At 47.6% G+C, this 25088-nt stretch overlaps 1 protein-coding gene across 1 annotated transcript in view; it reads right to left on the reverse strand.

Moving 5' to 3' along the window:
- ALPK2 (alpha kinase 2) overlaps window positions 1–25088 on the reverse strand; it is an 86180-nt gene that overhangs the window by 38850 nt on the left and 22242 nt on the right. Inside the window, exons 2-3 of the mRNA XM_068563491.1 lie at window positions 5549–8924; window positions 2534–2681 (exon numbers count right to left, since the gene is read on the reverse strand). Coding sequence (XP_068419592.1) covers window positions 2534–2681; window positions 5549–8924 — 3524 coding nt within the window. The remainder of the gene's footprint in view (window positions 1–2533; window positions 2682–5548; window positions 8925–25088) is intronic.

Below are 25088 nucleotides of genomic sequence, written 5' to 3' on the forward strand. Positions count from 1 at the left end.
TAAATCGGCTGGAGGGAAAGGGCATCTAAACTGGGGGCTTCTCAGAAGACCCCAGAATCCGTCAGCAGCCCCAGGGAGCAGGGGTGAGGATTGCCAGCACCCACTGCCCACCTTCCAGCCTGGGTGGAGACGTCCTTCCAACGGCCAACCAAGGAGAACCTGCCTCTAATGGCAGCCAGCTCTTCCCTCCCTGCTTGTCCGGCAGGAATGATGTGATCTGTGCTCAGCTTTCAGCCAATCCACTCCATGGGGACAATGGCCCTTTCTAAAGCCCAGGCCACTCCCAAGCACCTCTCTCCCCAGAGTGGAGAATGGGTTCCTGGTTACCAAGGAGGTGCTGACGGCCAAGGTAGAACTGAAGGGTGCCAGCTTGAGATCTTCATGGAACCAAGACATAAACCACCACTGCACAAGCTACCGCTTTCTTCTTGGTTTCCTCAGAGAACATTCACCTTGTCCTAGCCACAAGAAGGTGTCCTGACACCTAATTTCCAAAATTTAGCCTATTAAGGAAAAGTATCCTAAACTTGGGGACAAAGGCAAAAGGACGATTGAGTGTCCTTTGTATGTCACTGTTTAATGGGCTCACCCAAGGAGAATTTAGTTATAGGAGATGCTCCTCTGTCAGACTTTGCTATTTACTCTTTAAACATCTTTGTAAGATGTTACAGAAAAACCCGAACGAACTTTTTGGTCAACCCAATAGAACCCACCCAGTTATAACTTCTCCTGGACAGAAACTTACAAAAGATAACTCCCAAGGTTTATTACCTGTTGAACATTAACAAGTTTCGTATCCATTTGCAAACATTCCAGCATTCTTTTGCCTGATTAACTGTATACATTCATTCCTCAGATGTTCCTTTAAACAGCTTTCCCATCTTACTCATTATTTAATGAGTTACAGAAGGAAGATCTTTGTTACATGTTCCTATTACATTTGTTTGACGGATCAACTTTTTGATAACTATAACTTGACAAGGCAGTGAGAGATTTCTTGGAGGGACATGTAAAGGAAACATGCAACTGGAATTAGGGGTGAAAATTTGATAACGTTTGAAAATCCACCTGAAATATAAATGACTTAATATCAAAGGAGTTATGACTCCCAAATCTCCAGTGGTAGCACAGAGAGGGCACATGGGTGCGCCTAAGCCAGTGTTACCAAGAAGAATGAAGCCAACCTCACCAAGAACTTAAAGGCCTTGGCCACGTGTCATTAGTAGATGGCATGCCTATTTAGGTCACACACTTTCTAGAGGGAGGCTAGGTTTTCTAAAGACACCTCAGATGGAAAAGGGACCTGAAAGATTCAAGTGCCAATTTTCAGCTTAGATCAAGAGCAAAAAACGCTGGTTCATTTTCTTGGCTGACAGCTGCGGAAAGTACTCTAAATGAATAATTAGCACTTTTTTTTTTTTTTTTTTTTAAATAAAGCTCTAGGGAACCACCTTGATTTTTTAAAAAAATCAAGCCATTTATTCTTCATTGTAACTCTTAAGCCTTACATAAGACAAGCAGGGTAATGATGGCCTTGCAGGCAAAGCAGCTTTATTACAATCATAGTCTAGTTGGATTTTTCTGGAGTGATGTTACAGAAATGAAACTATAGCTCAAGTCTTCCATAGTTGCCTTTGGAACAATTTCCAGATGTGTTCCAAGCAGACATTTGATTTAATTTTACAGAAAACTGATTTCTCTCACTTTTCCAGCCTATTTGTGATAAGATTAGTGGGTTAAGAACACCTCCCGTGACTCAGGGAGCTGAACTAGGACCTCCTTTGGCAGAAAGGAGCTTCTGAGAATTGTTTGAGTTAGGCTGGTTTCCATCGAACCAGGGGATCTGTTTCTAGAATGAGTCACGCCTCCTCAGGTGCAAAAGACGAGAAGCTTGATTCACCAGTTCACTTGAGCAAGCATTTGTTGCTGGAAAGGCTCTTGAGGAAGGTTCATTCCACACGGGGTATTCTTGGCAACGACGCCCACTCTCAACTCTCCCCTCCTCCTCTTCCTCTCCTCTAACCTATGGCCCCAGATATAAACTGGTTTTCCCATCTCAGAGATGGCAGCTTACCACCCTGGGTAGATGCCACTTTTCTGTAACCTCACGGATTGTTTTTTCCTTTTGATTTACCTTCTTAGCTTTTTGTCAGGTTAGTGGGAATTTATGAGAACAGCAAAATGCACGGGCATATAAAAGAGAGCTCTTTAATCTTGGGACCACAGAACCTCAGACTAGAAGATGATTGGACAGGTTCCCCTGATTTTAAAAACTGTAATGAAAGGTTTGTGCCTTCCTAAGGCCACCAACCGTGATGGTAGCCAAGGCAAGGCGAGAACACTTCACCACCCTCCCTGTCCAGGTGTCTGTCCTTTTGTTACTTACTCTTCTTGGATACTTTGGATGTGGAGTTTCTGCTTCAATCTTCCCTTTACTTCCTATAATTTACTATTTTCCTTTAGAACCGTGTTGTGAAATAAACAACCAACTGTGAAAAGTAACCGGGCGGGGGGTGGGGGGTGGATATCGCACCTTCTCTGCACTTGGGCTATCGACTTTGAATCTTTCATCCACCAGGTAGTAGAATCTTCATGAATCTCTGCAAACTGGCAGCTTAATTTTACATTTCCAGAGTGTTCAGGGAACATCTCAGCCTGGATCTTTTTCGGTAATACTGGAGCTGGAAACAAGAAACTTGTAGGTCAGTGGTCTTATAAGAATTGCAAAGAGCTTTAGGGTGGGCAAGAGACTTTCCCACTTTATCACATTTAATTCTCACTACAATCCCAAGAGACAGGGATAATAATTATTACCCTCCATTTCGTGGATGAGGAAATCTGGTGTCTGAGGGGAGATGGCACTTTCCTAAACAGATAGAAAATGAACAAGTCAGTAATAGAAAACTCCCACTTTTCATTACTTAAAATTCCTGAGTGAGGTCTGCAATGCACAAAGTGAAACAGAACTTGAAACTTTAAAAAAAAAAAATGCTGGGAGGGATGGGGGTTGTAGATACCGAGTCTATAGGATCTGGGCCAAATAAAGATGCTTTTAGATGACTACCAGATGATCCAGGTCAAAATTAAAGCTGGGGGTTAGGAAGTAGAATAAAATCTGGACTAGCCAAGTAATGTGGCTAAGCCCCCAGGTGTAAAAGGCAACAACAATAGGTCATTTGCTGAAGAATATTCATCCATCTTTCCCCTTGATCGCAGTTATCTTTGCAGAAAGATACCGGACATCACTGCAATCCATTAGGATATCAATTTCATTGGCAAAAGAGAACTGTCTACTTGAATGAAATAGGAGCAATACACAATTCCCAGGGGTTAGGCTGAGCTCTTTTTAAATCAGGGACGAGAGGGTGGCACACCAGGTAAACGTGTAATTACTCAGGGCAGCCACTGGGCGGCAGCCTAGACAAGAGGAGGATAGCTAACACAGCCAGGTGGTCAGAATAATTTGGCAGATACAGGTTACTGGAAACGTGGTGTCGGTCTACTTCACGCTGAGTTTCATAATTACACAGCTTTGGTAACAAAATGTTATAGAATCCACAGCCAAGCCAAGAGTCATCAATACCGATGCTTTGTTTGCTCTGCTGCCTCAGATTCCACTACTGTGAAATCGTTAATGTGTTAAATGTGCCTCCCATCTCTTGGCAACAGACTTGGCTTGGATAACGGTGCGTATTTAAAAGCTTATTTTCTTCCCAGGAAGTAATAATGGGGCGCTTGGGTAACAAATTCTTGCATTAGAGAGTAGCTCAGGGTACTAACAATATTATGGGAGAGAGATTAAATATACCAAGTCCTTACTGACGGCAAAACTCATTTCACTTCATCTGGCCCTGCCTAGCTACCGGTGCTGGGTGCTCTGGCCCCCAGTGTCAAGCTCCTGCTCCAGAGTCTTGCCCAAGCCCACTGCCCCACCTGGGACATATTTCCTCAAGGGCCCTTCCTGGGTGATTTGCTGATACCTAAGCATTCCTAAGGCTGCCAACCCTGTCCACAACCCGTTGTAAGTTCTGAAGACAAAATTGGGGGAGGGGAATTCAGGGAAAGGCATAAAATGGGCAGAACTAACTGAGGGTCTAGGATAGGAAGCTGGCTTGGTCAGGGGGCCTCAGGGCTTTGGGAAAGGACACCTGTCTGTGTGGGATGGAGGGGAAAAAAAAACAAACAGAGGGAGGTAAAATGAGGCTCGAGAGGGAAGCTAGGTTTATCTGCTGTGTATATTCTGGCCAAGTGTTGAGGGTAAAGGATAGAGAAGTCCCCTGTGACTATAAAGCTTTGGTTGTATTAAGCTTTGAGAATGTGCAAAAAAAGTTTACTCAAGTTTGTTCTATTTCTTTCAGAGTTCTCCAAGTCATCCCTAACATCCCAACACACACACACACACACTCCTAACTCCTACCCATCCCACCCCCAGAAGGCTGTGCTCCCTGTGGCTGCAGCCCTTCATGCCTGGGGAGGCTGAGCGGCTCCGGAGATCAAATCCTCCAACAGCACCTGGATGGTCCTTTCTCCCACGGAAACAGACAATTCCAAATAAGATTTTTTTCCTCTGGGCTGAAACCACCTGAGCTCTCTTGAAAACATGGTTTCATTCTCTCTAAATATGCTTTAAAACTCGGAAAGCCGTTTTGTGTTCGATCTTTTCAGCAGCAGGGGCTGTGGGCCCGTTTGCTGAGGTCTGGGACCACAGTAAGCACTCAGGTAAGAGGAAAAGTCTCGCCCCCGGGGTTAGGGAGGGCCACAGCGTTCTGCTCCGGCTCGGGCAGGCACGTTACCTGGCTGCAATCTCTTCCGACTTCTGCCAGGTTTCATGGGAAGGGAAAGAGCTCAGGAAGAGGAGGCTGAAATCTGGGTGATGGGATGGAGTTTGGCATTGACTCGGTTCCCCAAGCGAAGCAGAATTGACTGCAGTTACCGGGGCTCTGAGCCTCAAGTGGTCTGAAACCTGGAACAGAGGCCCGTGGGGACTTCTGGCTCAAAGGGGAGGGCAAGTTGGAAAGAAACTTTATACTCAAATTTGGAAGAAAACCCAACATCCAATCAGCCACTTCTAATGAAAAAATAAAATGATTAAAAGGAGACTGCTGGACTGTACCTAAATGTTTTTCTGTAAATCCTGTTTAGCATGTGGTCTATTTAATTACACTAATTAGCTACGCTGATTAATGCTTGTTTCTTTTAAAAATTTTTTTGAAGGATAATTAAACAGAAAGGCGTAGTAATCACGCTCCCTCAGTTAAGCATACCTACAAGGCAGCCCAAGAACTCATTAGAAATGCACTTTCTCCGGAATCAGGAACTCTGGGGTTGCGCCCAGCAACCTGTCTTAACAAGCCCTCTAGGGGACCCTGAGGCTGCTCAAGTTTGAGACCCAAGGGCCTACGTGCCAGGCCACTGGTCACAGCCGTAGCATCCGACGCCTCCCCAGTGGACACGCACCTTAACTGCAAGGGCTCAGGAGGACACACGAACTTGACATCAGGTCAACAAACCCAAACTTTAATAATGATAGGAAGCAACACAGCCTCACCTCTCCCTTCGCTTTTGCAAGGTGGCCTTTTGGAGTCTTTTTTCTCATCTGTGCGTGATACCGATGTTTCGAGTTTAGGACTCTTTTTAAGAAAGATTGAGTTCTTTCTGGCGTTTTCTTTCTCTTCCAATCTCAGCCTCAGGGTGGCCACCCTGGACAGAATTTTCTTCTTTACTCCCTCAGCTAAGTGTCCACTCCCTGGGGTTTCTTGCTTCCGCTTGACCTCCTCTGACCCAGTCACTGCTGGAGGGGCCCTGGGGAGGCAGCCAGCTTGGGCCACCGCAGGGCCGACCTTCTCCTGCCTTGACATTTTCCCACGGCCAAGGGTGGAGCCCTGCTGGCAGGGGTCCTGCAGCATCTTAGGAACTTTCTCTGATGCACATTCTCTGGACATGAGTGTTGCTGCCGGGGAGCCAGGTGTGCTCGTGGGTTTGGTTTCCCCAACTGGGGGCTCCTCTATTTTATGTTCAATTTTGTGGCTTCTTGAAAAGCCTGTGATGCTTCCTTCAAGAGGTGAAGTAAATGGCCCCCAAGTGAGACCACTAGAAGTGGGCACATGTTTCCCACACTCACTCTCAATAGCTCCCCTTTCCTTTGAGTCAGAAAACGCACATTGATGGTTTCTGGGCTCCACTAAATCATTCTCAGGGAGGTCATGACTTTGACTTGTGGAGCTGTGAGTATCAACTCCAGAGGCGGGAGTCATTCTTACAAGACCGCTAGAAAGAGGTAAAGTGGGGGAAACTAATTCTGCTTTGTTATTTTTACTTTGTTCAGACTCCGCTAAGTGCCCCTCACTGCCTTCTTGCATTTGGCTTCTGCCGCGTCCCCTTGGAATTGTTTCCCCACCTTTGACAGGACCCGGGACAGGCAAAATGGCAGACTGTACGTCCTCCTTTGCTTCATCATGTTGACTTTGTCTTGCCTCCTCTCTCCCACTGTGCCCTTGGTCTCGGCTGATGCTGTTTTCACTTGGAATGGCTTCCCCACTTTGCTGGGGGCACGGAACTTGCAGGATGGATGGTTGGACTTCTACTCTCTGGCCCAAGTTTCCATCATTCAATTTACTCTCCACTCTGATGGCCCCCAGTGTAGATTCAGAAGGCTCTGGTGTTTCCACCCTGGCCCGCTCCACACTTGTTTCATCAGTGGGATCTACAGAGGACTCTACGATTTTAGGGCAGGTCAGGAACTGTTTAAAGAAGGCAGGGCGATCCATCCTGAGTTGGCTTTCCTCTTGGTTTTGACTTACACTGTTAACATTTTCCTTCCTTCCAGTTCTGGAAGCCTCTGATAGCAAGTCTGTGACACATAATTCTTTTTCATCTACAGGGTCCACAGAGGACTCCAGGAGTCTGGGTTGGCTCAAACACTGGGAGGAAAGACAACTCCAATTTGCATGGCCGGCTAGGTCTTCACCTTTATGGATTTCTCTGTTATTAGCAATTGCTGAGCCGCCAGACTCAGCCTGAGGACTACAGGCTGATGGTCTCTCAGAGGGGTCCAGTTCAGGCACGGCAACATCAGCCTTTAGAACGTCAGATACAGCCCAGACCCTACCAGGGATGAGACTAGGTTCTGACTCCCTGCACTTAGAATCTGTCAGTTGTCTTGGTGGCCCGGTTTCTGAAATGGACGCCTCTAGAGTTATAATCTTCAGCTCTTTACCTGCTTCCCAATATCCTGGACCACTCTCTTTAGACTCCCCCAGAAGGGTATTAGAGAGAGAGAGAACATTACTCAGAGCCTGACTATCATCTTCCATTATAGATTCAGCCACCATGGGCACACGAGTCCCCAAGCCCGAGCTCTGTTCTCTTCCCTCCCTGGAGTTGGCCGATGAGTGGTCCAAGAGTCCCAGGTCTATTTCCCCTTGTACAGCAGACGTCGTGGGCAAGCTTTCTTGGAAATTTTCGTCAAGAGAACCCTGCTGGACCCTCTGTGTTGTTTCACTTCCTTTTTCTTGGAAATTCTCTCCAAGGCTCCTAGTGTCTGCTCTGTCCACGGTCTGGCTCTTCTTTCCAGACTGGTTATCAATCTGAAGAGGGGAATTGCTACAGAAATCCTCTCCCTCTGGAAGCTGAGGAACGTGGACGTGGATTCCTGGTCCACTGGGAGCCACGCACGCCAGCTCTTTTGAAGATTCAGTTGTAGAACCATTTAAAATATGACCCGACTGTGCATTGGAAGGAAGTTGAGAAATACTGTCATCTGGTGCCTGAGGTGAGCTCTCGTCAGGGCCACCTACACGGCTGTTCCCAGCAACTGAAACAGGTGGGTAGTTGGGTAGGTGGCCTTTGGTGGCAATGGTAACAGTGGATGTGTGCCCACTCTCCCCAGTCACCTCAGAACACTCAAGATTAGCAATTAATGTTGTTGGCTTCTCCTGAGGAAACCTCGCTGTTGAACTATGACTGGCTGGTGTGTCTGCAGTGACCGGGGCACTGGAGCTAGAGCTCTCGTCACCACCTTCTTTAGACCATTCCAAAGAGTCATTCTCAGAAGACAGAAGCTGTCTTTCCTCGAGCCCACCTGAGTGACTGGGGCTCAGCCTCTCCTGACTAGCCTTTACCATGGAGGCCAACGTGGAGGTGGAACCCTCCACCTTGGAGAGATTTTCCCCAGCGGCACCTTTACTGGCTTTCTGTGAAATGTTCCAGGTGAGAGTATTGATAAAAAGAGGGAACACGGCAGAGGTTCTCTCATTGCTGCTTCCGTATGTAGACTGTGGAGGCTCAGAACCTTGTGTTTGAGAAAGAACAGCCAGTGCCTTGTCATCAGAAGAACACAAATCAGATACTTTGCTTTGACCTGCCAGCTCGAAGTCCACGGAGCAAATTTCTTGCGGCAAATATTTACCAGCTGGGGCTCCAGCAGGAGAGCTCACAATATCACATGCTTCTCGGTCACCTGCTTCAGGACGGCCTAGCACACACGCTGTTACTCTGTCTCTTGGCCCAGCACACGCAGTTTCCAAGGTGGGGACGGTATGTACAAGTTCAGGGGAAGCAAGAGAGGGAGCCCGGGGCTCCCCGGGGTCAGCGCTGTTCTCCTGGGGGAGATGCGCCGACAGCTCACAGGGGGGCATATTTTCACTATTGGCTTCTGGGATGCTCAGCTCACACCCTAGGTCTCCCCAGGGACATCCAGGTGTGCTGTCTTCTCCATCTTGGTTTTCTTCGTGCCGTGGGCCTTGGGTACACCTTTCTACCTCCAGGTGTTGGGCCAATGATGCATTTTTCGTGTCGATCCCTCCTAAATTGGAGAAGGAATCTAATGTGGTCATAGTAAGTGCGGACTCCTCCCCAGTAGGCTCTGAGAAAGCTGGCATTCGGCTGAGAGAGATTTGCTCCCTGACTGTTTCCTGAATTTGCACCTAGAAGATGAAAAGTGATATTAGTAGAATTGTTCCTGGGAGATCCCACAATAGGGCATAACTGCAATCTCAAGAGTGTTAATCCTCGATGACTATAATCTCAGACAATAAGAGAAGGAATGATTGAGATCTAAACATTAATCCCCAAACTCTAGCTATTATAGAGACATCCTGAAGAAAAGTTTAAGCAACTGTATGTTCCAGGGGGTCCTTGGTCAAATTCCCCATTAAAAGCAAAAGGCCTACTGACAATCATGTAATGATTTTTTTCCCATCTTGCAGGAAAAAAAGATGGAATTACATGTTAAATTACATGTTAATTTTTTGATCAAGTCACAAGAGCTTGTGAATCTTTTCAGAAGGAAATTTCACATAATCATAACAAAATATGCAGTGCTTGTAAAGTAGCAATGAGCAATCTTTGGCCCCCGAGTAGGCCAGTAGCTTGCTGGTTAATTACTAAAGAGGCATGTCTTTTTTTTTTTTTTTTTTTTGGCTGTGTTGGGTCTCCGTTTCTGTGCGAGGGCTTTCTCTAGTTGCGGCGAGCGGGGGCCACTCTTCAGCGCGGTGCGTGGGCCTCTCACTGTCGCGGCCCCTCTTGTTGCAGAGCACAGGCTCCAGACGCGCAGGCTCAGTAGTTGTGGCTCACGGGCCCAGTTGCTCCGCGGCATGTGGGATCTTCCCAGACCAGGGCTCGAACCCGCGTCCCCTGCATTGGCAGGCAGACTCTCAACCACTGCGCCACCAGGGAAGCCCCGAGGCATGTCTTTTGAACCCACCTCTAATGAAGTAATGGAGTTATGATCGGCCTTCAGCACTGCCAATCATTTCTGCCCCAGGAAGGTTATAAAATCTTGAAGTGCCTCACCCACTTTAAGACAGATGCCCTGGGGCAGGCAAACCATATCCACAAGAAGTAGGGGGTTCAGGACTTCTTGGGTTTTGGGGAAGAGATATACAGACAGGGAAAGAGAAAGTGAGGAAGGGGGGGAGGACAGAATAAATCTCACTCTTCGAGGAGTGAACCCATCATGGTACTATCTGACTGTCCTGCGACATTGGATATTGTTCAAAGAAGTAAACTCAGTCTAAATTCTTGCCTCTTGAAACTTTTAGCTCATTGATTATTTCGAAACATATCAGAATTATGCCCAGCCAAGGAGAAGGGAATCGCTGATTTGGGGCAAGCACCTCCTTCTTTGCCCCCAGGACTCCTGCTTTGAAGCAGCCCTGTTCAACTGTGCGGGAATCGATGACTGGGCTTAAAGAGGGGAGGAGAGTCTCTCCCCCAGCGCACGACAACGTAGAGCTGAAATACACGTAGCTCCAGGGTCCGGACGCTTATTCCCATCAATCACATGTGAGAATCAGTCAATCCCTTTACACACCGCCAGTGGGAAACAGGACAACAGCGTACCACTCCTGTTTTCCACACTCCCCAAGGCTGCCTGGCCTGCAGCCAGTGATTCACCTCTCCTTTTCTCCTGAAAGGTAACCCTGATGTTCATTTAACTCATTTGGTTGGCATAAAAGTGCTGAATAAGAAATTTAGTTTCCTGTGCTATAAATTCCGTGAGTGCTAGGACCATTCATCAATTCAAATATTTATTGAATACCTCCAACGTGCTAGAAAGTATCCCAGGTGATAGGATACAATACAGGCAAAATGCCCATCTGCAGAGAGCTCCCATTCTAGGCTGTTTAAGGCCCGGTACAGTGGTTGGCACCTAGCAGGGGCTCCATAAACGCTTGTTGAAAGAATCAGTAAATGAATGAACATCACGCACGAGTCAGATCTACCCAACTTCACCCATTAAACCTCCAAATTTGAAAGGGTTTGAGCTTTCATCTGCTTCTGTCTTTGGGACAACTCTCTCTTAAGAGACTTCTAGCCACAAGCAGAGGCACTACTGGTTCACATCCTGTGTTTCTAAAAGAAACTCTCTATATTTTTTTCCATCATATGAAAATGGAAGAGGGAAAAGAAATTTCTGGTAAATAAAAAACAACAAAAGCAAAAAAAACCTTAAGTGTCCAGGACTTTAATGCGTTCATGGTTTCCCCTCTATACCTGAACATCTACAACATGTAGAGAACGTTCTTTTCGTTTGCTAATTTTGTTTTTGTTTTTTGTTTTTTGAGCTATAGCAAAAAACTACTGAACTATTAAAAACAGAGAAAGCATGGGTAGCTTCCTGGTCATGATTTGAGAGGTGTAGGGAGATTATCTGATCAAAAACACCAGGACCCTCCCTGCCTGAGCTTCCCCTGCCTATGTCAGCCCTTTAAGATCTTGTCATCATCACAACATCAGTGCCCGACATTTAAGGACTAGCTGCCATGTGTAGAATTCTCTGCCAGGTACTGGACAATTTTTTCCAAAGGGCTCCAGTCAAAAAGCCACTATGTTACTAACTGGGACGTTACCCACCCATTGTTGCTAGCTAGCGTATCAGAGTTGTAGGCCGATACACCTGGAGAGGATGAAACACAGGAGAAGTAAGCTTTGATTAGGGTGGTTTGGTCATTGGGATACATCATAACCATGGTGTATCATGCCTTGATTTACAGGAGAGTCCTGTTCCTACTAAGGTAGACTCAATTCCTCCCCTCTCTACTTTTTAAAATAAAATCCTACTTTAAAATAGCCTAGTGAAGCTCCGCACATAAAGAAATATGGCGAATCCTTAACCATGTAAAATTCATCCACTCGAGTATTTACTGAGCACCTACTATATACCAAGCTGTTCTAAGGACTGGAGAAGCATCAGTGAACATAGAAGACTGCTGGCCTTTTGCAAGTTAGGTTCAAGCAACCAGCCATACAGATTGGTTCACTGCTGATGTGAAACTCCATAAAATGCGATTGTAACCCCAATGGGATGTTCTCAAAGCGGAGCCTTTCACAGTCCAGTGCATGCTTGCTGAGGCTCACAGCATCGGTTCCAAGGGCAGCCTCCTCGGAGGCCAACTCAGAGAAAGGGAAACCACAGGCTCACACCTTTCAAATGAGTCAGACCTTTCTTTCAGGGGGAGATCTCTTAGTTAAGTCATTATGAAAGAACTCCAGCAAACGATTCTCCTACTGCTCAGCTATTCTCATCACGGGGTGAGTGGTGAGACTCAGGTGGTTTTGTTATGTAGGAAAATTGTCCTTATTCAGGTGAGGAGGAGGAGAGTTTAGGGCTCTCGTCGGAAACCCAGCGTGGTGTGTGGACTCAGGACTGGCCGCCTGGACTTCAGCTTAATCCCATATGGCATTCATGACCCCATGTAACCTCTTTAGCCTCTCTGACCCTCGGTCTCTTCCTCTAAGGCTAACCACACGCACGTCAGCACTATCCTGTCCAGTGCCTGGCACTCACTGACATTCGTTTCCCTTGTTCTGTGAGAAGACAGCAGTGGCTAAGGCAGAAAGCAGAGCAACTCGAATGACCAGAGCTGTGCTCTTTGGGCTTTACGTTGGCTTTCTCATTTGATTGGTAAAATAAATCTGAAATACTGATGCTAGCATCTCTTTACTGATGAGGTCAATAGCCTGGGTCCAATCAGGAAACAGAAACCACACATTAGGTTAAATAAGGGAAGTTGAGTATAGGGGATTGTTAACTGCAATAGAAGAGTAGCTGCAAGATAGCGGGAAAGCCTAAGGTGCTCTATGGGAGGGAGAGTACCAAGGAGGGACCACTTGCAAGGGGCACAGATGTAGTTGCAGAAGGTGTAATCAGGCCACCAGGTAGCAGAGATGTTTGCAGGTTTGGCCAGGCCAGAGCTGATCTGGCATTGCTGGGTGAGCCATACACCACCCTTCTGTGGGTAGGCAGGGAGTCAGCGATCGGCACACGGTGCCCAGGTGTGCAGTGGTGGTCGGGGACCGGCGGGGGCAGAGGCCTTCCGAGTAGGTGGGCTACATATGGTAGGGGTAGTAAGAGGGAACGCCAGCCCTGTGTACGGGCCACGTGGGGCCTCGTGGAGGGAGTCTGGACATCGGTGCTGGCAGGAAGCCCTCAGGGCGGGCTGGCCACGCGGGACTGCGGTATCTGCGAGGATGGTAGGACGGCTGTCGCTAGGCCAAGGCTACAAGGCCGCCGATGGACCGTGTTCTGGGCCCTGTAGCTGGGGCAGGCCCTACTGGATGACCACGCAGCCACATCCCCGGCCCCCCGCCAGTGCTGAAGAGGACTTCCTCACTAGCTCTAAGGGCAGGACTTGTTATTCTTTGAATTTTTTTAGAACCTTAGCACATAGAAGGACTCTATCACTGAGTGAATAAACATGAATGAGTACGAGCAGCCGGATGGGTAAACCAGAGTAACACTTCCAAACCTGGCTTTGAAAGCAGCGTGAAGCTTGAAACTTAACTCTGCTTGCCACAACCGTCTCCAACCCCTCCTCTCTCCAACCAACATGCCTGATTTTACAACCACATTGTTTCCACCTGCTGGCCTGTCCAAGAAATTCTGCCTCCTAAGTGTGTCTCCCGTGGATCCCATGGAAGGTGTGTTGTGTCTCTTCACCCACCCCATGACGTACAGGGCTGTCTTCATCATTAGAGGGAGTGTCCTGGACGCCACGAAGTGCATGCCACTAATTTCAGTTACTAACAATAGAAGGTGGTATGAGATAAGATCCCTCTTCTCAGATGGCTTATAATCCAGCTGAAGAGACAAGGCGTACAGGGAAAAGATAAACAGCAAGTCTTGACAAGTTGTGCTAACGGTCAAACGGATGGAATTTAACAAACAGTGCTGCTCCAGTTGTAAAAGCAAGGTCACCACCGATCCCTCCCTCTTCCACTTGATGGACAAGGTCCCTGCAGTGCAAAAACCAAGGGGGCTCTCTTTAGGTATCAATTCTTAGATAATTCTTGGACAGTCCAGTGCAGTCTCAGGAGACTTCTCCACTGATTAGAGTGGGCAGATGTGGTAGATGCTTATCCTCAACACCCCCCTCCTCCCTTGCCACCTCCAACCAAAGGAGGTTGGAAAACCACGTATGCTCCCAGCCTCCTGCATAGCCATTAGTCAGTTCTGGCTAATGAGGTAAGGGGAATTCCACTAAGGAGCTTCCAGAGAAGCTTTGCTTTCCTTATATAGAAGGTACAGACATGGTAGGTACACCTTGCCTACCCCCTTCCTTCTTCCTGTGACGAACTTGTGATGCCTGGTGCTGCGGCAATCAACTTGCAGTCACGAGGCAACCAGCACGAGAATGAAAAGCCCACTACAGCCGGTGGAGCAGAAAGGATGGACTTGGGAGCTGGCAGGTATCCTCAAGCCACTGGATCAACACACAGAGGCCTTCTACCCCTAGACTTCTTGTGAAGGGAACAACAAAAGTCCATATGTTTGAGGTCACTGGTGGTTGGTTATTCTGTTAACAGCATCTAAAAGCTTTCCTAATGGATGCTAGAGGAAAGGATATGGCTGAAGGATGAAGGAAAAGGCACATGAGATTCACCTGGAGCCCTTCGACAGGCAGGGATTAGCTTGAAGGACAGTATCACAAAGGGCACCGGGTGTGGCTCCTGGACAGGGAGCTGGGGAGCTGGTCAAAATGACAAGGGATCAATAGGGCCTGGGGCAAGGTGAACGTGAAGTAGAAGGTGGGCGGAGGGAGGATGGGGAAATGTGAAAAGATGGATCAAAGGAGAGGCCATGGTTCTAAAGGCCACATTCAACCGCCCAGAGCCAGGAGAGGTAAGCCCCTTAGCTCTTGGCTTCAGCTGGGCACTCTTGCCATAGACTGCCATGTCCTCCCGTGGGGCAATTTAACTCCTGTTTCTTTTTAGTTGTTCCTTATCTGGACTCGATACAAATAGCACCAAGTCCCTAGATGGTTATCTACACATCAGTCTCCCCCTGGGGTTCCGGGAATCTTTAAAAATGGGAGTTCCCCCACTCCCCAGCCAAGCCTGGGCTGGCTGCAGCCTCGCCCACTGGCTAACCTTTCCTAAGTATCTGCTGAGCCCTCACTACAGGGCACAGCCTCATTTGTCATTTGATAGATCAAATCCATACCACCTGGGGCTGCGAAACTGAAAATAGCCTGGTCTCCAGCCAAGGAAAGCTTAAAGGCAAACTAGAACATTTCAAGAACTTGAGTTTATTTTTAGGAGTTGCTGGGATGCCCAGAAAGGAGCTTCACTGAAGGCTTTGAATGTTAAAAGAACACAAAGTGGAGGACACACATCTAAAGTCCCCAATCCTGGGAATTCCCTGGCAGTCCCGTGGTTAGGACTCTGCGCTTTCACTGCCGAGGGCACGGGTTCGATCCCTGGTCGGGGAACTAAGATCCTATAAGCAGCGTGGCTCGGCCAAAATATAAAATAAAAATCCCCAACCCTGAAACGCCCTCCCCACTTGACCAACTCTTCTTCATTCCAGACCCTCCTGGGAGGCATGAAATCTTCAGCCAGCAGGGGTGATAATCCTGCCTGATTTCTTGGGAAAGAAGGAGTTTGTAAAACACCAATTTGATTTCTTGGGAGAGGACTGGGTTTGCATGACGGACACCAGTTCCTAGAGCTAAGGGGCTCTGTGCACTAGTGCAATCTTTGCCTGGTAACATGGTGAGCCAGAGTCCCAGAGCACAAGCCAGAAGCTTGTGTTTTTGTGCATCTCAGGGGATGTAAGTCTCAGCACCACTACTAGTGATAATCAACCAAGCCCTGTGTAGCCCTTAACACCTAGCAGGCACTGCTCTAAGTGCTTTACAGGCGTTAATACAGTTAATGTTTGCAAAATGGTATAGAAATGTATGCCTTTGGGACTTAGGGTTGTGTCATGTTAAGGAGAAATACCAGCTATTCTAACACATAAGACCATTTCATGGTAAACTCCCAAGTACAGTGGTCCAGAAAAGCAACTGTCTTCCTTTCCCATGGGCACCTTTGTTTTCTTGCATCTGGGAGTTTGCTGGGTAATGAGAGGAGAGCCTTGATTTCCACATATGCAACTAGGAGATATGCCAACACAAGAAAAGTGGAATTGGGAAGGCTAATGATTTTTCTTGAATACCACCACGCATTTCTGAACACTCTTCGTGTTTCTTGCTATGTCCCAAACAGACTGGCACTTGGATGAGGAGGTGAAAGGCAAGTGGAGCAGGGTGATGACGGAGCAGTGGGCCTCAGAAAACCCAGGTGTTTATCCTGGATGCACTGCCTCATGGGAAATGGCTTTGGTGAAGTCACTGGATCTGAGGCTGTTTCTTCCACAGTAAAATGAGAGGGTTGGAGAGTACCTCTTGGCCCCCGGTAGCTTTGGTGTTCTATGACCTGCTGCCACGGAAACAACACAAACATTGAAGTGGGGCTTAAACCTCACCTTCCACTGGGAGCCAGCTTTTAACTCCTAAGGCTTCTAGATCTACCTCGACTACCTATGAGAGTTGTTAGGGGAAAGGACACACACGTAGACTGATTCAGGACAAGCCAGTGGCGGCCCCAGGGAGGATCAGGGAAGAGACAGAGTGGGCTGGAGAACGCTCCCCGATTCCGAGCTCTTGTCTCTCCTCTATGTACTAAGTGCCCCATCTTTTTAGTGGGCTGCACTGTGTCAGCATATGGGCCCTGAATTGATCCTGCAGCGTTCTAGAGGCCCACAGTATATGCCAATGAAAACCGCCACGGCCACACAAGGGAAGACCAGCAGCTGTCAGCCTCTAAATGTGCTAAATCCTTTTTGGCGTTGAGAAAAATTATGGCTTCTTTCACCCAGAAAGTCTCGTTTTCCCCACAGTCTTTCAAAGAATTAAGAGCTTCCAGACCCACTTGAGTCCCTTGATTCCCTCCCTCCAGGCCCCTGAGGCCACGGAGTGAATCTCAGCTGTGGGTTCTGAGCTAGGAACATACCCAGCTGTGGAATTATTCCCACAGACCAAAACTTCTCTGCAGATTTCGGACTGGATAACAAGGAGGGGCGGGGGGAGGGGTGGTGTTAATTAAACCTTAGTCAGGTTCCAGAAGAGCATTCTCAAAAATCAGTCTCCCTTTACAGTTTCTAGAATTTGTGAGCAAAACCAAAACCTAGTAGCAGTTACCGTACTACCCTGACAATAATACATGGTACAAAGCCAGTTCTTGTAAACTTTAGAAACAGGAAATACTTGTCATGGTTACTATACTACTTGCCTATTCAGCGAGGCTTCAAAGTGTACAGGGGTGATGCTATTTGGCACTTGGAAAATCTGAACATAAACATATAGGCAGGTTGCCTGTCTTGGACGGCCATTACCAAAAATGAAAAAATGTAGGATTGGGGCTTGAAGAGTCCCTTATAGGCCATGTACTTCAAGTAAGCAGCAGGACAGCTAAAGGTCCCTTAGGACAGGCTTCTGGTTAAACAGAAAATATCCCCCAAAAGAGTACAGTTCTAGGTGCTCAAAAATAGGTCAAAGGAGTGGACATCCAACCAGTCTGTTCTTGGTTCCGTGTCCCTTTGCCGACAGAGGCAGGGAGGGTTTGTCCATCCCTTCAGAGTCTGGTTCTCGTCTAATTCTACCGAGACGTTGATCTTCTACCCGCTAACCTGCCCGAGGGTCCTGTGCTTTGGTTAATACGTACTTGCCACTAAACTAACTCTTCTTCACCGCTCATGACTTGCTGCTGTGTTGGCCTCAATCTTTAGATTGAAATGGAAGCCACCTGTTCTTTTGAGAAGAAGTGTCTCTTGTTTTATCTACGAGCAAATGAGGTTCCCAATACAAACCCCAAAGAAGACATCAGCATGGTACCATGGGCACCAGGCACTGGAGGTGGGGGAAACAGGGTTGTGAATTTACAACACGCAACCAAAGAGTTAAGTTTAAACGCCTGTACTTTAAAGATGAAGGCAGTCATAGGCAAGGTGGGCATGGGGAGGGCCAGGTGTAGATTAGAAATTCAGGAACCTCCTTTGATGGAGCCTCAGAAATCAACTTTCCCCTTGTAGATAGAAAAAGAATGATTCACAAAGAAGCTTCTGGAAAGCTGAAGTTATTGGGGGAAAGACTTTAAAAACAAGAAAGAAAACATCTAGGACTCAACACTGATTTGGAGCTAAGAAGGCAAAAACATGCTGAGCTGGTATTTGTACTTGTGGTGAAGATTCACACATAGGGCTTCTTGTATGCGTGAGCAAATGCATTCCCTTTACGCTTTTTCTCTGGCACTGATCATGTCTTCCTCATAAGCTCCCAGTCATGTAGGGGTTTGGGGGATGAGTGGAGAACAGTTCTCTCTCACTAAGCAGCCTCTGGTAGGTGGGTGGGCACTGGCTAGGCCCCGAGTCCCAGAAGGGAAGCAGGAAAACAGCTCCCGTCCTCACGGTTTCCCTCCGTTTGTTCTAACCCAGCCCCGAGGTTAGGAGAACTCGAATTGGGATTACGTGCCCCCATGAGCCCTGACTCCGTCAGCCCTTTTGTCCCAGTATCTGAGGGCCAGGTCCCCTCGTCCACACCCTCACACACTCCCAATTTCTGATTGTGCAGGTAAGACTCTGTTCTAAGAAGAAAGGAACTTAGAAAACTCAATAAAGCCTGACTTTAAAGATTACTGCCCTGCTTAACTGAAAATAAAGCCAAACACCTGTTTTGTTTGCTTTCCCCCGTACAGCCCTAATCACCATCCCCATCTCATCCCCAAGGCACCCCCTCCCCCCAGTTCCGAGATGCTTTGGAAGAAAACTGAGGCAGAAATAGAAAGACAAGAATTTTTTCTGGTAATTCCCTGTACACACTGTTGGCAACTAGGGCTTTTTCCTACGACTTCGGAAATAAGTTACTAGAAACTGGTTAACTTAACACACATTCCCTTAGTTCTGGAGGCCAGAGTCTGGAATCAGGGTGTCCCCAGAGGAGAACCTTTGTCTTTGGACCTCAACTAACAACATCTGCAAGGAACCTAGTTCCTCTCACGTTGAGGTTCCAGGTGCATATGAACTTGGGGGACGCTTTTCAATCCACTACAACAACCCCCTTTTCCCCAGACTTCCCCACTGGCCCTCCTTCCCTGCAGCCTGCTATCAACACCCAACAGCAAAGCTCCGTCACCTGACTGGGTGGTGTGGTTGAGAGAGAGGTTTAGAGTGAGGAAAAGAGAGACTTGGAGGTTCTAGCCACAGGACAGTTACAGAGAGGCTAGCTTTCTTCTAGAAGCTACGCTTGTTTCTGGGGTGAAACCAAAGTCTGTCCGGAGGATAAAACTCAGTACAACGGGGAGTCTATCCCTTGTCACTGCTCTGCTTTTGCTGTTGAACCAAATTCCCCTGCCCAAAACCCAAGCAGCCAAAATGCCCAGACCCCAGTTTGTGGAAGAGGATTTCTCCGTGAGGCAGCCTAGCGAGGAGACCGCAGAACAAGCATCAGAACTGCCTCACCGGAGGCCAGGGGCTCAGGGTATTTATGAGATTGAAGCAGGGCGGTCTGAGGCATGGGGAGGGTGCGGAAAGGTGATTGGAAATAAGGAAAAGGTGAGGCAGTTGTTCTCTCCACCTTCAAAAATGGAGGCTCTTAGCACGATCTGAGGGTGGAGTTTTCGGCCCTCTGACGTCAAAAGGTCACTGAGCGGACACTCGTGCATGCCCAGTTGGAGGGTCGGTGGTCCTATCCAATCTCAACCAGCTCAGCTCCAACTAGACACAGCTGACTCCAAGTTCCTGGAAAACAGCTCAGGCAAACGTGCCTCTTGGGGGACTTCCCTGCTGGCGCAGTGGTTAGGAATCCGCCTGCCAGTGCAGGCGACAAGCGTTCCAGCCCTGGTCTGGGACGATCCCACATGCCACGGAGCAACTAAGCTCGTGAGCCACAACTACTGAAGCCCACGCACCACAACTACTGAAGCCTGTGCGCCTAGAGCCTGTGCTCAGCAATGAGAAGCCCGTGCAACCCAACAAAGAGTAGCCCCTGCTCCCCGCAACTAGAGAAAGCCTGCGCGCAGAAACGAAGACCCAACGCAGCCAAAAATAAATAAATAAAATAAAATTTTTAAAAGTGCCGCTTGGAAGTCATGAAAGTCTTTTGTAGCAACAGTGAAAACAACCTTGATTGGTGAAGGCAGGTGAACTGGACTTGACTGATAATTACCCACGGTTTCACTCTCCGGAAGGCTGGTGTTCTAGAGCCCAGCCTTCCAGATCCCCGTAATCAGCATCAACCACTCCAGACTGTTCTTGGAGGGACCTGTCTGTGCCAGAGCCCCAGGCTCTCCCATCTGTGATGGAGAGGCAGTGACTGGGGAGTCCCATATATTTGTTGTCAGATTTAGACCCTGAACTAGAAATTTAGAAGATGAAGGGGTAAACAGTTTTCATGATGGTTATTTTCCCACCCAACGCTATCAGTTTGATGGTAAATGCGAAAGCACTTGTTTTTAAACCATCACTTTAAAAAAATGCCCGAAATCTCAAGGCAGTATCAAAATACCTGTGCTGACTCAGAAAGATAATTTTTCAAGCATCAGCAGAAAGAGGAACTTACAGAATTTGCAATTTTACCTCCTGCCCTGCCCCTACGCTCAGCTCTGTAAATACAGTGGAGGCTGTAAATTGGAGGGGGTGGGGGAATATGACTTTTCCCATTTCTGTCTTGCCTCTGTAAGTAGATTTAATTCAGTCTGACAAATAATATTGACAGGCACTGTGTTTGTTCTTGGCATTTACAGATGAATTAGACCCAGTGCCTGTCTCCACGGAGCTCACAGAGTAACAGCCCAGCTGGGCAAACAAACAGCTAAAATATACAGTAAATGCTAGCAGGGAGATTAAGAATAAAATGTATGGGAGAGATTAAGTTTCCTTCAGGGAGAGGAGAAGGGACAAGTGTAGCAGAGAAAGATCCAGAATCTGCTGCCTGTGCATTTACATTTACTAATTCCTTCATTCCTTTATTCAACAAAGAATCATGGAAAGCTCTCTACGTGCCAGGCCTCACCCTACCTGTTGGGGAAAGACTATCACCAGAAAAGATTCTGTCTTCTTAGAACCTGAATTCTGTGTAAGGAGGTAGACAAAGCCAAGGAGGTCAAAAGATACTCTACAAGGAGAGATGATGGAGGAAACAGCATGAACAAAGGCACTGGGGTATCCAAAGTGCCCATTTATCTGGAATGACTAGGATTTGGGAAGGGTGGAAGCAGGGAGACAGCTGAAGGAGCCCACAGTCTTGTTCTGGAGACTCCTACACATGGCACAGATTTATTCCTATAGCAAGAGGGTCCATCCAATTTTGACAGGGGCTAGGAAAGTGATGTTGTCATTGGTCTGAACAAGGGAATGATATTCCCAGATTTAGGTTTCAGGAAGATTGTTGCAGTAACATGAGAGTATCTTAGAAGAGAAAGACAGTGGTCCAAGGAGTCTATTGCAGTGGTCTAGATAAAATTATGAAGACTGGGCTACAGTGGTGGAGGAAGGATGGAGTGTGTTGTGGATGGAATTGTGTCCTCCAAAAAGATATGTTCAAGTCGTAACCCCTGGCACCTGTGTATCTGACCTTATTTGAAAATAGAGTCTTTGCAGATGTAATCAAGTTAAGATGAGGTCACACTGGATTTGAATGGATCTCAATCCAATACTGGTATCTTTATAAGAAGAGGGAAATTTGGACACAGAGACACACAGGGAAAATACCATGTGACCATATAGGCGGAGACTGGAGCGATGCAGCTACAAGGATGGCCAGCAGCCATCAGAAGCCAGGAGAGAGGCATGGAATGGCTTCTGCCTCAGAGAGAGCCTCCAGGAGGAACCAGCCTTGCCAAAACCTTGATCTCAGACCTCTGACCATCAGAGCTGTGAGAGAATAAGTTTCTGTTGTTTTAAGCCCCCCAGGGTGATAATTTGTTATGGCAGCTCTTGGAAACCAATAGGGAGAGGAAGATTCCGACTCAGGAGACACTGTAGAAGGAAAATTGACAGCATTGGGGGACTGGTTAGATGTAGGGATTGAAGATGAGGAGGACATCAAGGTCCATTCTCGGGCTTCCAGCTCAGGGAACTGCATTATAAGCTCTTGTGGGACTGACACACCTGTTTGCTGGAATACTTGATACACTAAGTAGGTGCTTAATAAATATGCATTAAATAACAAGTGTTGGCAAGGATGTGGAGAAAAGGGAACACTTGTTGGTGGGAATGTAAATTGTTTCAGCCACTATGGAAAACAGTATGAAGGTTCCTCAAAAAATTAAAAATAGAACCACCATAGGATCCAGCTAGTCCATTTCTGGGTGTTTATCTGAAGAAAATGAAAACACCAATTTGCAAAGATACATGCACCCCAATGTTCATAGTAGCATTATTTACAATAGCTAAGATATAAAAGCAGCCTAAGTGTCTATCAACAGATGAATGGATAAAGAAGTGGTTTATACACACACACACACACACACACACACACACACACACACACACACACACACACACAGTGGAATACTACTCAGCCATGAAAAGGAATGAAATATTGCCATTTGCAACAACACGGATGGATTTGGAAGGTATTATGCTTAGTTAAATATGTTAGACAAAGACAGACAAACACTGTATGTTTTCACCTATATGTGGAATCTAAAAAATAAAACAAATGAACAAATACAACATAACAGAAACAGACTCACAGAAAGAACAAACTAGTGGTTCCCAAAGGAGAGAAGGGTGGGGGGAGAGGCAAAATAGGTGAAGGGGATTAAGAGGCACAAACTACTAGGTATAAAATAAATAAGTTACAAGGATGTAATGTACAACACAGGAAATAGAGTCAATATCTTATAATAAATTGGTATGGAGTATAATGTATAAAAATATCAATTGACTATGTTGTACACCTGAAACTAAAATAATATTGGGAGTCAACTATACTTCAATAAAATAAATAAATAAATAAACATGAGTTAGCTCAGCTATCATCTTTGGGCTCTAACAGAGCCCCTGTACAACTTAGTTATTTGTGTCGAAGTTGTGCAGGGGGGATGGAGATAAGGCGAAGGCAGTGTGCCCGGGGCTGCCAGGAGGAGCAGAGTGGGCGCGGAATCGTGGCGGTGCGTCTGGGGAGGAACACTGGACATCACAGTGAATGGAGTGTGATGGGCCCCACAGTTCATCTCTCTCTGTGTCACCACAGGCCACATCCTGACCTCTGCTCCTCCAGCCCCAATCAGAAGACCGACTGCAGCATCTCAGACTGCTCCTGTTCCCACCTGGCGTGGGGCTCCCTCCCCTGCAGCCTGCCAAGTGTCCCCAGACCCCAGTCCTCTTGAGGATCCTGCCTGGGGTCCTCAGGACCAGTGTCCCTGCCACCTCCACTGGTCCTTCGGATCAGCGACGGGCCAAGAAGCTTCTCGGTCTCCCTTTTTCCGGAAGTGCGGAGACTCCAAGGATCTGGCTGGGGAGGGGCGTGGTTAACTAGCCTGGTCCATCCCACATTTGTAGAACGCCAGCTCCACACACGATGCGAGCCCTGCAGGGTACAATCTTAGCAAGGGACAGGTCAGGAGGATGGGAACTTTGAAGGACCACAGAAAATAGGAGGTTTGAGCTGATCTGAGCCTTTTTGCAGAGAAGATATTCAAAATCTAGGAAGGAGGATGACATTGGAAGCGCCCCTGGAGAAGCCAGCTGCTACTTTCCCTGTTTCTTCCCTGCCTTCAGGATTCCTGCCCTTGCCCTTCGTGATGAAGGTACCTGAGAAGAGAAACCGGGGCATAAGGGAGCATAAGGGGTGGCGGCAATTTGCTCGGGCTCAGGGCCCCTCCTGCTGCTTTGTACCTTTGACTTTCTCTGAGTTCAAATCCATCGGTATCTTTTCAAGCCAATCCTCTGCGTTCCTGGATCCTCTGAAAAGGGCAGCACAGTCACAATTACGAAGGTCAGGTTAGGACATGGAATAAGCACATTCCTCAGTTCAAAGTCGTCTCGCCCTCCTTCAATCTCTATGCTGACACTCCAACCCCATGAGTCCCCTTGCGAGCAGAACCGCCATTTGGAAATTTGAGATGGGGAGATGGAGAGGACACAGCGAGACCCTGACAGAGGTGGGACACCTCTCACTCCCCTTCCCATCACCTCGCTCTTGAAGGAATCTTACTCCATGGTTGCTTTTCTCCTTGTATTTCCTTCATGCTCTCTCCCCAATCAAGCAGATGCAGAGGTCATTCCTCACTGCCTCAGGGCAGGATGTGGTGAGGGGAGAACAAAACCAGCCTGTATTCTAGACTCTGAGCTCCTGGGCATCAAAATACCTAAAATGTCAGGGGGATTTAGAGGATTTTCAGAACAGTTAGAAGATTCAGAGAGGCCTGACCCCCTTCCTAAAGCATCACCCCTCCCTCTCTGTCCTGCCTTGTCTGTCTCTATAGCACCATCACTGCTGATGATACAGCTGCCTCTGTTTATTGTCTGTCCCCCCACTAGAAGGTAAGCACCCTGGGTTGGGGCGGGGGACTTCACTTTGCTCACTGTTGCGTCCCTGGCACGTAGAAAGAGCTCTAACATAGAGTGGGTGTTCAATCAGTATTTGCTGGATGAACAGAGTATTTTGAGCAGAGACAGACTTCCCCTGGTGAGAGAGAGATCTGCTGGCCTGGGGGCAAAGGAGAGGAAAGAGGCACCTGGTGTGTCTCTGCTCCCAGCTTCCAGGAGAGAAGGGCAGTGCTCCTGCCAGAGAGGCAGCAAGAGCCCCGGCAGACATAGCTGTGTGGGATCTCCCAAGACAGGTCATCAGGCCCCTGGTGTGACACAGAAAGAGCAGGAGACCTGAGGCTGCATGGCCCAGGGTAATGGTCACCTCTCAGCAGTGACCTCAGTGGACCGAACAGCACCAGGACAGTATATGGACAGATGTCACAACCCTGCAGAACAGGGCAGGAGGACCTCCACAGACTCAGGTGAACGTTTCCCGCACTCTGCATATGTGTGGCTCAAAATGGGAGAGTTACGGTAATTTCCTTAGAGTAATGGCGAGCTGGGCTTGATTCCAGCCACCTGTTTGTGAGGCCCCTGGGTCTTGTTGTACACACGTGCCTATACCCCTTCTGTTAGTGACGTGAAGAGAGGTGGAGGGACAGGGGAAGGACCATGTGGTTATTGTATATACGTGGGAAGCAAATGAATTTTAGACTAGTGGAGGTTTTTTTTGGGTGGGGGGAGGGTGCAGGTATCCAAAGCTATTTTGAGCACAGCCAGAACATTC

This window comes from Eschrichtius robustus, chromosome 14 (assembly GCF_028021215.1).
Source record: "Eschrichtius robustus isolate mEscRob2 chromosome 14, mEscRob2.pri, whole genome shotgun sequence".
Lineage (NCBI taxonomy): Eukaryota > Metazoa > Chordata > Mammalia > Artiodactyla > Eschrichtiidae > Eschrichtius > Eschrichtius robustus.